Genomic DNA, 12157 nt, shown 5'->3' with positions numbered 1-12157 from the left:
CACTTATAATACTTTGAATGGCTGTAATTTTTCTGATAGTATTTAGTAAAGTGACCAAAAACTCAGAATTTAAAAAAAATAAACACTTAAAAGAGTAATAAAATTTATACTGTTAACCATCTTATATTAAAAATATGCAAACTACGTGACTACGTGAGTGTCTTTGTTAAATAATGTTTTATCTCGATAGTCATAAAAATTATGAAAATATCAACATATTCATTTTAATTGAAAGAATTATGTTATGAACGTTGTCGGTCCAAGCCCAATTCACATCTATGAGACGACAACGGACCCAGCCAAGCAGGCCCATTTCAAATGTTAGTAAAAGCCCAACAAGAAAAATTGATAGAAGCATGTTATAAGCACGGGTAGAAGAAAATGTAGGCAACAATGGAATTGAATGTGTGAACTCTGATTTCCCATTTGTTATAGGATTCTATTTTCTCATCCCCTTCTTGTAACCTTTTCTTAAGATTCAATGAAATATGAACCGATTACTTTTATAGACATCATAGATATCGTGTTTGATTATTAGTTTGTATCTATTCACTTCATTGGTGCTTTCATTGCTCCTTTCTGTGTTGCATTCTACCTTTTACTCCTTACATCTCATCATCATCATTAATTATCAAACTTTTTATATGTTATATATCCATTATGCATATATCTAATATTGTATAAGAGAAAATAATGAAAAAATGTTTCATTGTGATCACGTTAGGGGTGGCCCCGGCCCCTATGTATTATTTTTTGCGTAATAGTGTAAATTTATTCGTTTCGGTAGAAAATTTGAGCCCACCCCCATTGTTTGTGAAATTTTGTACGTGCTTTGAAACGTCAGTCACTTGGTCGAAAAACACCTTATATATTGTTTTTCATTTTAAGTCTCGATATCAATCTTAAATTTAAACAACAAATGTTACTAATTAACTTTAAAAGAAATGTAAATAATGTTTTTAAGCAAGTACTCCAATTAAGTAAATACTTAGGCTAGCCGGTATGCTTCAGTAATGACCACTAGTAGTGCTGAGGTGGCACCAACGACCTCACGCAAACACCTCTTCCCCTACCCCAGACCACTAGCGATAGTGTCCCAATGACCCAGCCCAAAAAGCCACTAAACAATTTGATAATTTTTTCCTTTTCATATCTTTTTGTATTTACATAATATAAAAAATTAAATGGTGGAGAATAAAGTATAACAAAGGTTCAATGACGAGGATAAACGTTAGAGGAAAATATGAGGTGATACTGACAAGGACGTAGCTTAAAAGGGGGCAGGGTTGTCTCTGGTCACCGTCATTTTTTGATTCGTAGGGTAAATTTTCACGATTTCGTCTAAAAATATTTTAGGTATTGAACCGGTCACCCCTATGCTCAAGACTTAAGTATAACACATAGTTTTATAACTCAATATTGTTAAACTAAAATTACTAAACTGTCTAGTTTAAAATGATTATAATACTGATATAAAGACACTAAAAACAGTAAATTAAGTCCCATAATTCTAGCTGGACAAGGAACTGTAGTTGAAAACAAACCCTGTTATTTAACGAGCTAGGAATCATTTCCATAATTTTGACAGCATAACAGTGAGTCAGTGACCATTCGTGTAATTAATATTATAACTTTACAAGTCTGGTAAAACGGGTCGGGTCAAAAGTGGATATAAATAGTAGGTCTCATTATTATCCATGCACACACTTGATACATAAAGACAAATCTTTAAAACAATGAACACCTTTTCTTTACACGATCCATTCTACTGTAGTAACAACCATGTACAAGAGCACCCTTTACCGGAAAGGTCGTATTCTGAAAACGAATACGACCATGTTTCGGGTCTTGAAGGCATTGCCGCAGTGGTCGGAGAACGAGTGTTGTTAGGTGATTCACCAACCACGGTCCGGAAACAGACAGATTCGGCGGTTGATGTCGTTAAAGAAACGAGAATGTTAAGGTGGATCATGCAACTCTTTTAAGTGTTTGTAACAAATGTGTAATGTATTATGTAAATTGTATTGAGACCACACGTAGTGGCTATGTTGTGGAGATGGAAACGAGGCCAAAACGCCGAGCACATGGTCTCCTGGCTCGTTTTAGTCTCGTTTTGGTTGTGTACACAGCGTGGGTGGGGAGGGTTGGCCAATCATATTTTTTTTGCTCTTTATTTTATATTTATATATGTATTAAAAAAATTACAAAAATAAACAATTATGAAATAATTGAAAGGGGGGTTACATGCATTTTACCACTGCGCCATTTCTTTATAAAACCGGTTATCACTAACTGGGATGTCACGTGTCGTAACATGTGCAGTTATGTTTAGCTATCATAATGCGTGGTCTGATAATTATAATTAGAATTCTGGTGGGGCCAGAGCAAGTAAAAAAACAGTGAATCCCTAAAGTATAAAATCACCTTATGGAATTTCACCCTAACTTTTTTTAAAAATAAAGTTATATATTTAAGTAAATAATTTTTTATAAATTATAGGCTTCCTAGAGAGTGGGCCATGTGTGATTACACGTGGCCCTGGCTGGCACTTGTTAGAGTTTATATAGAAAACGATTTATATACTCGTTCATATTTGCATAATATTACCTCTAACGTTTATCTAATTACATTGTGTCTAATAAAGGCACGTCAATAACGGCGGAGTGGAAAAGAATTACCGAGGGGTGAGAAAGAGGCCATGGGGGAGGTGGTCGGCGGAGATACGCGACAAGATAGGGCGATGCCGACACTGGCTAGGGACGTTTGACACGGCGGAGGAGGCAGCGCGTGCTTACGACGCTGCGGCAAGGCGACTAAGAGGGTCAAAAGCCAGGACCAACTTTGAGATACCCTCAGTGTTCCCATTGTCTACCACCGTTACACCACTGGAAGTTATAAAAAGGAAGAAGTCTAGTAGCACTAGCAATAATAAGTGTCACGTTGTGACGTCACTAGGTCAATTGTTTAGCACTACTGGTCCTATGGAGATAAAGAAGAAGATGAACAATATTAATCATGAAAGTGAATAAGTGATGTAGAAGTGGCTTTGAAAGTAATTAATAATTTAATGTAATTATGTCTAGTATATAGTATATTGTTCTTTGTCGCATGGGAAAATGATCAATATCTTTTGTTAATCGGTTAAAATAAACATTTTATCCAGTTCACTTGCCTACTTAGATAATCATTACTTGACAAGATTTTCAAATAACCAGGTAACGCTACTTGTCAATTATATCTAGTCATGCCCATACTTCTTGAAAAAAGAAATGGGGAACCAACGAGTTTCTTAGGTGTCTCAACGAGATTTAGTTTGGCTTCCAAAAAAGATTTTTTCTGCTTCGAGCGAAATTTTTGGCTTCCGTTGACATTTTTGGCTCGTGCCAGAATCTTATTTGTAGAAAATCTCATAAATGGATGATTATTAAGTAGACGGGTCAATTAAATTTGGAGTGGATATTTTGATATAATCTGGTTAAACGAGCATTTTATTTACTTTTATTGATAAAATGGACGGGTATTTTCACATTAATAATTTTTTGTGATTAAATATTTTTATGAACGGTTGATATTGATAAGGGGAAGACGAAAATGGACAAATTTATACAATAAAATGTCCCTGATTGGTTAAAAACGAGATTCAAGGAGTACGATTTCACTGTATTGAAAATCCAAGAAAAGGAAATAAAAACAGTGAATTTAGAGATTCTTTAATGATATTCCGCAAGTACACTTTTGTTGTTTAAGGACAGGGTTGTGTCAAACTCACAAGGGATTTGTTTGTTAAGAATACTAGGTTGTTCTTAAAGATAATTTTAATTTAAAATTAAATAGGACAGGGTTCATATGTATATGAGTTTGGATATGACTTTCTATCATGAAAAAAAAAATATAAATAATTAGAGTAATTATGTTAATATTAGTGTAATTATTATTATCCTATAACTTTTAAACTAAAGTAATTATTATTACTTTGGTTTATTTTTTATAACATAATTACTTAAATATAAAACTATAATTACTATAATTATTTTCATGTTTAGTATTTTAAGTTTATGTGTACCGGATCTTACCCCATGTAGATAAAGGGCACACTACCTATTATTAGAAAGGTGTGTATGAAATATATATTTTTATTTAATATAATTGAGGTTTCAAAGTTTTATAATAAATAAATATGTAAATATAAATATAAAATTAGAGACTGTGTGTAAGAAGATTGACAAAACAGTTAAGTTTGTACAATGGTACTTTTGCTAAAATTTATACTTTAAACATAAGACTCCATAGAGTGGTTTCAAGACAAGCAATTCGGGATGAAGATTTTAGACGATGCCAATAGGGACGAAGTTTCCGTCCCGGCTGATCTCATCTTGCTCTATATAAATTTTGATTGTTATGGAATAAGCTTCATGGCCATCCCGATCACGAGTCTTACAACTTCCTATATAAAATTCGGTACTAAACTCTTATCTTTTGAATGTAGTAAATAGTAAATAAGGGTCAAGCGGACCCATTGGTCATTCGGTAGTCAAAAGAAATGGCTTTAACATGAAATTATTAGAGGATATATATTATTATTAGATATATATTAAATATGAGTTGTATTTGATTAGTATTGATCTAGTTGCCATATGTAGAATTCTAACTCTTCACCCTATATAAAGGGGGTTCTATTATTAATGAAATCAATTGATTCTTCACAAAATAATAGAAATGTGTTTTTTTTACAAGAACAGAATTACTTGTAGCCTCGAATTGTCGGCAATCGAGAACAAAAACATGATCTTTTCAAAGGAAACGTTTTGACATGATCTGTGTTTTTTTACACTTTTTAGAGGAAACCGTAAGTACTATAAAATCTTGAATTTTTTTTATAATTCTATAATTTCTATACACATATTTTTAATATTAAACTTGATTTGAAATATTAAAGACATTTTATTTTTAATATATTAAGGTATTCAAATGCGATAAACAATTAAGGTTGTCTTTAAGGATACAAATAAACATTCATTAAGGATAAAACTATTATTCTATATTGGCATATATCCAAAAGATACGTATTGAAGCAACCGGCCACATCATAAATCATAGGTAAGACGAATACATTGGCATATCAACTGTATCATTGTATCAATCACCAACTCCTTACTCTTGCGTTATAATCAAAATAGTGAGTCCAGATAAGATTGCAGTGGTAGCAATGAGATGACATACATAGTATTGCTGTATTCATGTCTTTCAATCATATACAGTCCAACATAACTTGTATTTCATTTTTAAGTTACTTCTATCATCATAGCATGCCAAGTTATATTAAATGCAATGCACAATTTTTTATAACGTGATTATACAGGAAAAATACCAAAATTATAACGTATTTGAGCCAAAGCATACGACCCGTATGATTTTTTGGCTGATAAAGAAATAACTGATATGATCGCTGATAAAACCATATGGGTCGTTTATAGATGAGATTAGTACCATATATATCTGTGCTCGTATCGGTAGTGAAAGTGCATGTACTGAAAATCAATAAATCTGAGTACCGAATATCGTACCAGATTTATTATTATTAGTATGGTGCGGATGGGGGGTACAAGTATTGGCTCGGTACCCGCTTTGCTTTTTTGTTTTTTTTTTTCAAATCTCCAATGATTTAAGTACCGATACGAGTGTGGGTAACAAACAAACTGAATTGGTACAGGTACCAAGTTGGATAAATTGGTACGAGTAGCTCTACATGATTAAAAATCGGTTGAACCTATATTTTTAGACATATAAATATGAAAGTTTTCAATAAAACCTCTACATGTTCAAAACGTGTACAAAATACCGAAATACCCGTATATGTAATTATCGAATACTAAAATCATAAAATCTTGGTATCGATATTCGTACTGCATAGACTAAATCGGTACATGTGCGGGTGCTGATATAAATACAGATACATGTACTTGGGAAAATAAATCTCATTATTCCTAGTCGTATGACCTTTTTCATCTACGGCCAATATGACAACTTACAACGCGTATGATAGGGTGAACAATATAACACTACACATATAATATGATATACAAGTTGGCATAAAATGTTAGATAGCAAGACTCTTATCAAATTCAAATAATACAACAAATCTAACCAAAGAATTGTGAGATTGTTGTTAACAACAAAATAAAAGATTGAAAACCAGAAGTGACGTCACAAAAGATAATAATATCAAATCAAAACACATTTAAATACTGTTTAACAAGAGATGATCTAGACCTTAATTATACAACACGTTCCCATGGCCTGCCCATACGTACGTAGCAGTAAGTGTGACACCTCCTGAACCTCGTAAATCTAACAACCTTATTAACCACCGGTTCAAACCAGTAAGCTACCATGTATGCTCAAGTCAAGCTTCACCTACTCAACCTGTCACGTAATTACTTAATTGTCAATTAATTGCACTAGGTCATATCATATATATTCTTTTTTTTATCTTTTTTTCTGTAAAGACGAAATTCTTTTGACGTCTATGAGACTTTAACCGTTAAACTCAAGACTTTTCAAACCCTTTCAACCCATGGTGTTTAAAAGTTTTGACGTGTCAATAGACCATCAATCCATTGGTATTCTAATATGAAAAATATATTACTAATGCAAATTTAAGAAAAAGCCCAAAATGGATCTATAATTAGTGTTTTTTTTTCTTCAAGTATATTTTTTACATGTAGTATTTGTTATAGATTTTAAGCTTTTTTTAAATACTTCTATGTAGTATTTGTTTAGATTTTCACTGCTTTTCAATAGACAAATTTTTATTTTTTTATGATTATATGTAGTATTTGTTAAAAAAAAATAATGAAATTTAAAGTGTATAGTACTTTTTTAACGACTAGATGTTGCATTTATAAGGGCTTCAACCCTTCTATTAACTTCTTATTTCACATCCAAATCATGTTACCATTATCAAAGTGAGAATGGCAATTTAATTAACGTAGGTGAAATTGAATGTTTTGTTTGATCAATTTAAGATATTAAAATGAAGCTGAGAATATGCAAACCAATGAACAGGCTTTGGACTAAGAGGCCTATCTATCACTTGTTGGCAGGGTTAACCCAAAAACCCAAACCCAATTTGGTGAAAAAGTTTTTTAAAAAAATATGCCAAAAGTAAACAAGAGAAACGATGTGTGCCATTATTTCTACCCATGTCCTTTTTTCATTTTGTCACAATACTATGTCATTGACTTGTATTATTTACTGATAAATTAATGAAGTTCATTATACAAATCATTAAATTTAAAATCTATATCTTATCCCTGCATTTTCAAATTTTGAAGTTAACAAATTTATGGGAATGGTGTGATGATAATAAAAAGAAAATCGAATAGGTAAACTACGTTTATACGATTTCATTTTAAATTAAATTTCAAGCAAGATGACTAAACAGGGAGTAGTAGTTTCACAGCAGGTCAAACAGCTTAAAACGTTGTTACATGGAAGGTAACTAAACATGAGAAGTTGTGTCTTGACAACCACCACTTATTTATTTCTTTTACATTTGAAACTTTTGGTTTCCTCGCATCTGAAGCTGTGGAGTTATTTAGCCGAGTTCAACGGGTCATGTATAGTAATTTTAAACGAGCCGAGCTCGAGCCAGGGTCAACTCGGCTCGTGGCTCAGTCTTGGCTCGACTCGTTAGCTCGGCTCGTTGGCTCGTTTAGATTAAACACTAAATTTTAATATCTATATATAATAATATCATACCAAGAAATAAATAAATAAAAATTATACATATATTATGTCACTCGATACCTAAATCCTTATAAAAGAATAACGAAAATAAAGCAAATAAATTTATAATTCTCTAGTTTATAAATTTTATATAATATGTATGTTAAAATTATATTTTTTTGTATTCTATATATCAAAATTTGTAAAATATAAAATAAAAAATAAAAAAAATTTAAAGGAGTCCGGCTTGATGAGCTCGAGCTCGGCTCGAGCTTTATACGAGCCGAGCTCGAGCTCGATTTTCAGCGCGATATAGAAAACGAGTCGAGCTCTAGCCAGCTCGATTAAGTTCGAGCTCGAGCTCGAGCACACTCTGGCTCGACTCGACTCAGCTCATTTACAGCCCTATCTAAAAGAGAGAAAACTAGGGCCGGTTGTTGTAGTAAGTTATTATTATTATTATTATTATTATTATTATTATTGTATTTTTTTTATTTTTTTATATTTTTGCCTCGGTTGCCACCATGCCATGAGACGTGCGAAGCTTTCTCCAAATGTGCATAGCATGTAATGAAGGTAAGATCGGTCTCAACACACGTCTACGTGCCACTTCTTGTTCTATCTAAAGAAAAACATTTAATGGATTTCCTTTTGGAAAATATAGACACCAAAGCTAAGAACTTGGCAGGAGTCATACATATATGCCACACACGAGGCCGTGGAAAAAAGCGAACTCGTCAGGGCAAATCCAACTCAAGTATAAGGCGACCGCTACTAAAAATAGGCGTTCCAAGACATTTTAGATGGGAGATTTATACAGCGTAAGTTGAGTCAATAAAGTTATGGTTCGTTTACAAAAGATAAACAATATTGCCAATGTCCTTGATCACACCGACACCATATCCATATCCAATACGTTCAATGTGATGGATGCCTTATTTTTGTACACTCTTTCGTTATACATCATAGTAGATCATCGCTTTATCTCCATTTCACGTACTTATATAATTAAACTCCATGAATTAGCTAGGCCCAAGCTATCATTTCGCAAGAACCCGCCACCCACTCATATTAAATGGTGCTTTGATCATGACATCTCTACTACCGTTTTCTCACCACAACGATGTGAACAAACCATGGTCTACAATGATTTTGTGACCTAAAGCAAAGATTTTTTTAATCCAACCTTTAGGGCCCTCCATGAGTTACATGCATGATGTGATAGTTATAAATAATGATGCTTACTTTAATTTGTTAAACAAACTTTTAAACACGATGCGTAAAGCTATTCAGTTTAATCTTAATAATGATTACAATAATGTTTGTAATGTAGTAAAATACACAAGTACATTGTTTTCAATGATCTTGTCGTGTGTTCAGACGTCTAACGTCAACATATTGACTATAGACTTTTAGTTCAATAATACATGAGGCTTCGTTTTCGATCATATGTACTAAGTGGTTGTCGTTTTTCATAGCCATAATTGTCGGATATGATACCTTAAATTATTTGTATCACACAAAAGTTTTATCACTTTGTGTATTATAGTGTACCTAATTCATTGATCATAAAATAATCTTGCTGTTAATGATTTGATTTATATGTTTGTTTTGTATGTATAGTGATTCTTTATATATACTCATTTAAAAACAACTTTTCTATTTTTTAAAAAATCATGTATAAATATTACTGTAATAATTTGGAGAGTGCGGTGACCTAACACAAGAAGAAGTCGTTCTAAATAAAAACCTGTCGTAAAATAAATTATTTTTGTTACAATATGTTAGTGATTCCGTCATTAAAAAAGCCGTTAGAAATTAAATTACTCGGACCAAGTTTCAGAAGAAACATTACTTTCGGATTCTCGTCGGTAACCCACAACTCAGTAAGGATTTTCAACCTTTGACGACACTAATGAACAACAATAAACTATAAACCTGATGACTTAACCCAAACCCTAATTAATAAAGTTGTATACTTGCAAACACAAAAAAAATACACACAAAGTACGATACACTAGTTGCTTCGGACTCTGTTGGATGGTAAAGACTCTTGCTTTTTAAAGTTTTCTCGGAGCAGTTTAGTAGTAGGAGTAAAAGTAGATGAGTGTGTGAGTCACAGTACATAGTACACTTACTCTGCAGTTCCTTCGGATCCAGAAATCTCTGGAAGCTGATGAAACACACGAGCACAACTATAAACTGAACAAAACGCTTGCACGGTCGTCAAAAACAACAAACACATAGCAGCCAACAACGTTAAAAGCTTCCAAGATGCAAAAACATATGTCCTCATGAACTTAGATAGTTTCACCCTCCATGTCTTACCATACCTCTTATTAACATCTTCAATAACTTTATCCATCTTCTCAACTTTTGTTAACTTCACACATTTACTCATCCCATTCCACAAATCCGCAACTTCCTTATCGCTCTTCAAATGGTTCACAACTATCCCTCGTTCGCGTAGATACTTCGCATCCTCTTCGGTGTCAATTATCCCATTCATTAGCTCCGTGTAACGAGCCACAACTAATGGTCCTGCCGCAACACACGCCTCGTATGCCACCAAGTTTCTTAAATAAACCTCGGTGTTCACGTCTAGTTCCACCACTGGGAGGTAAAGTGTACATCTTTCAACATCGAAACTAATATCAAATATTCCACCATTAACCGGTGAGAAAATAATCCCGGCTTTGGCCAGTTCCATAACCGAAGGGATCGTGATTTCTTCGATAGTTGGAGTCTTTGTTTCGCCACTTTCGTCCTTCGTTTCCTCCCCTCCTTCGCCACGAAAGTTTTCGAACATGTTTTCGATAGGGCCTTTCATGAGCTTGAGTATAGGAAGGCTAGATAATATCTTCCATGGGAGTTTCATCATGAGTGCGACCGGTTTTCCGAATATTATTTTCTTGAAAATCCTTACCATACCCGCGTTTGATTTCGACAGGAGATCCCAGATAATGTTCGAGAATTTTCGAAGATTACTGGGATCCGGTAAGGTCTTTTCTTGATCATCATCACCATCACCAGCATACTCGATGCCTGGTACCGATAATATATTAGTTAGGTTTTACTGTTATATTGTTATTAAATATAAGAAAAAATATTATTTTCTTATATTACGTTGTACTCTTATAAATAGTTGATCAATAATATAATATTTGATACCTTCATGCTCCATATCAATATTCATGTCATAAATACCGAGTTCTTTGTTGTTTGGAACGGTCATGTGGAAAAGAAAGTCGAGAATATGATCACAATCTTCGATATCAACATTGGCTAACTCTTGTTCTTGGAACGGAGAAAGCTCGCGGTACACTCCTATCAGCATCGACTTCAATGTTTCGCCCGCGGACTTGTTTTGATCATCTCGATGCTGATGTTTCAGCATCGTTTTGATCAAAAACAACGGGATTTGATTCTCCACCATCACTATATCGCGAAGAATCGTCATGTGGGATAGTTTCTTACCCGAAACATCCACCAAATGAGACATCGCACCGGATGTAACATCTTTCGTTTGTGTTAGGCCTTGTTCTCTCATGGAATACACCACAAGAAACTCGAGTAAAAACGCCATGTCAACAGCCATCATCCAGATCAAAGCGTCACCAGACATGTCAATAAACTTGTGGTAGCAAGCACGAATTCGTGCCTCGTCGTTTTTCTTCATTACCTCTACAATACGATCGAAGCTTATGTTCATGTACTTTTGGTATCGCCTTGCCGCGGCAAGTTTGTACCTTTTTTCAAATAAATTCTTGTCAAAACATATATTACATCAAAACAGAAGAAAAACGGGCAACAAAATAACTGTGAATATAATATAACTTTTTTTAAATAGTAAAACCAAGTCTTTTAAAAATTACAGTACCTTTGCATTTCATATACCTCTGGCCGCCAGTGGTGGAACGGACCTAACGCCACTTGTTGTGGGATGTAGGACTCAGGGTTCGTGGCTAGGAGCACGTTAGGGACGGTGAATATAGAAACGGGGATTTTGCTGACTTCTTCATCTTCATGTTCGACGATTGATTTACGCATACTTTCGACCCATTCATGCTGATTAACATTTTGCTTGGAGAAAGAGTAGGGATTAGAGATGGTACTATTCATGGTGTTTGATTGTTGATTAGTATTGATAAGAATGGTGTATGCCTATGACCACATATATACACACACTAGTAGTGGCAGACTGGTTGGTGGAATTAAGTGTGTAACACTTTAATTAATACAACGTGATACATGTGTTGGAAATTTGTCCTATGAGTAAATTCCATTAACTACTTTTTATTATAGTGTGAATCTTATATATGAATGTATTATTTTCTAGGTGTTATGAACACCGACACTTTTGTGTGTATGACACATTTTCATTATTGTCACCAACACCGACACTTTTGTGTGTATGACACATTTTCAT

The 12157-nt window shown here is 33.7% G+C and overlaps 1 protein-coding gene and 1 pseudogene across 1 annotated transcript; one reads left to right on the top strand and one right to left on the bottom strand.

Annotated features, from left to right (window-relative positions):
* The first annotated feature begins 1736 nt into the window (after positions 1 to 1736).
* LOC143548576 (ethylene-responsive transcription factor ERF084 pseudogene) lies at positions 1737 to 3029 on the top strand (annotated as a pseudogene).
* Positions 3030 to 9636: 6607 nt separating this feature from the next.
* LOC143548587 (putative UPF0481 protein At3g02645) lies at positions 9637 to 12037 on the bottom strand. The gene is made up of 3 exons (XM_077039705.1): positions 11609 to 12037; positions 10900 to 11477; positions 9637 to 10773 (listed from the first exon to the last, which is right to left on the bottom strand). The coding sequence occupies exons 1-3, from the start codon at positions 11848 to 11850 to the stop codon at positions 9863 to 9865; spliced, it is 1731 nt and encodes a 576-aa protein (XP_076895820.1). The 5' UTR covers positions 11851 to 12037; the 3' UTR covers positions 9637 to 9862.
* Positions 12038 to 12157: the final 120 nt, after the last annotated feature.

Source organism: Bidens hawaiensis, unplaced genomic scaffold (assembly GCF_021521415.1).
Source record: "Bidens hawaiensis isolate Kalapana, Puna unplaced genomic scaffold, B.hawaiensis_p1.1 tig00015201_1, whole genome shotgun sequence".
Taxonomy (NCBI): Eukaryota; Viridiplantae; Streptophyta; class Magnoliopsida; order Asterales; family Asteraceae; genus Bidens; species Bidens hawaiensis.
The sequence above is the reverse complement of the archived record's forward strand: the minus strand, read 5'-3'. Positions and strand labels throughout refer to the sequence as shown.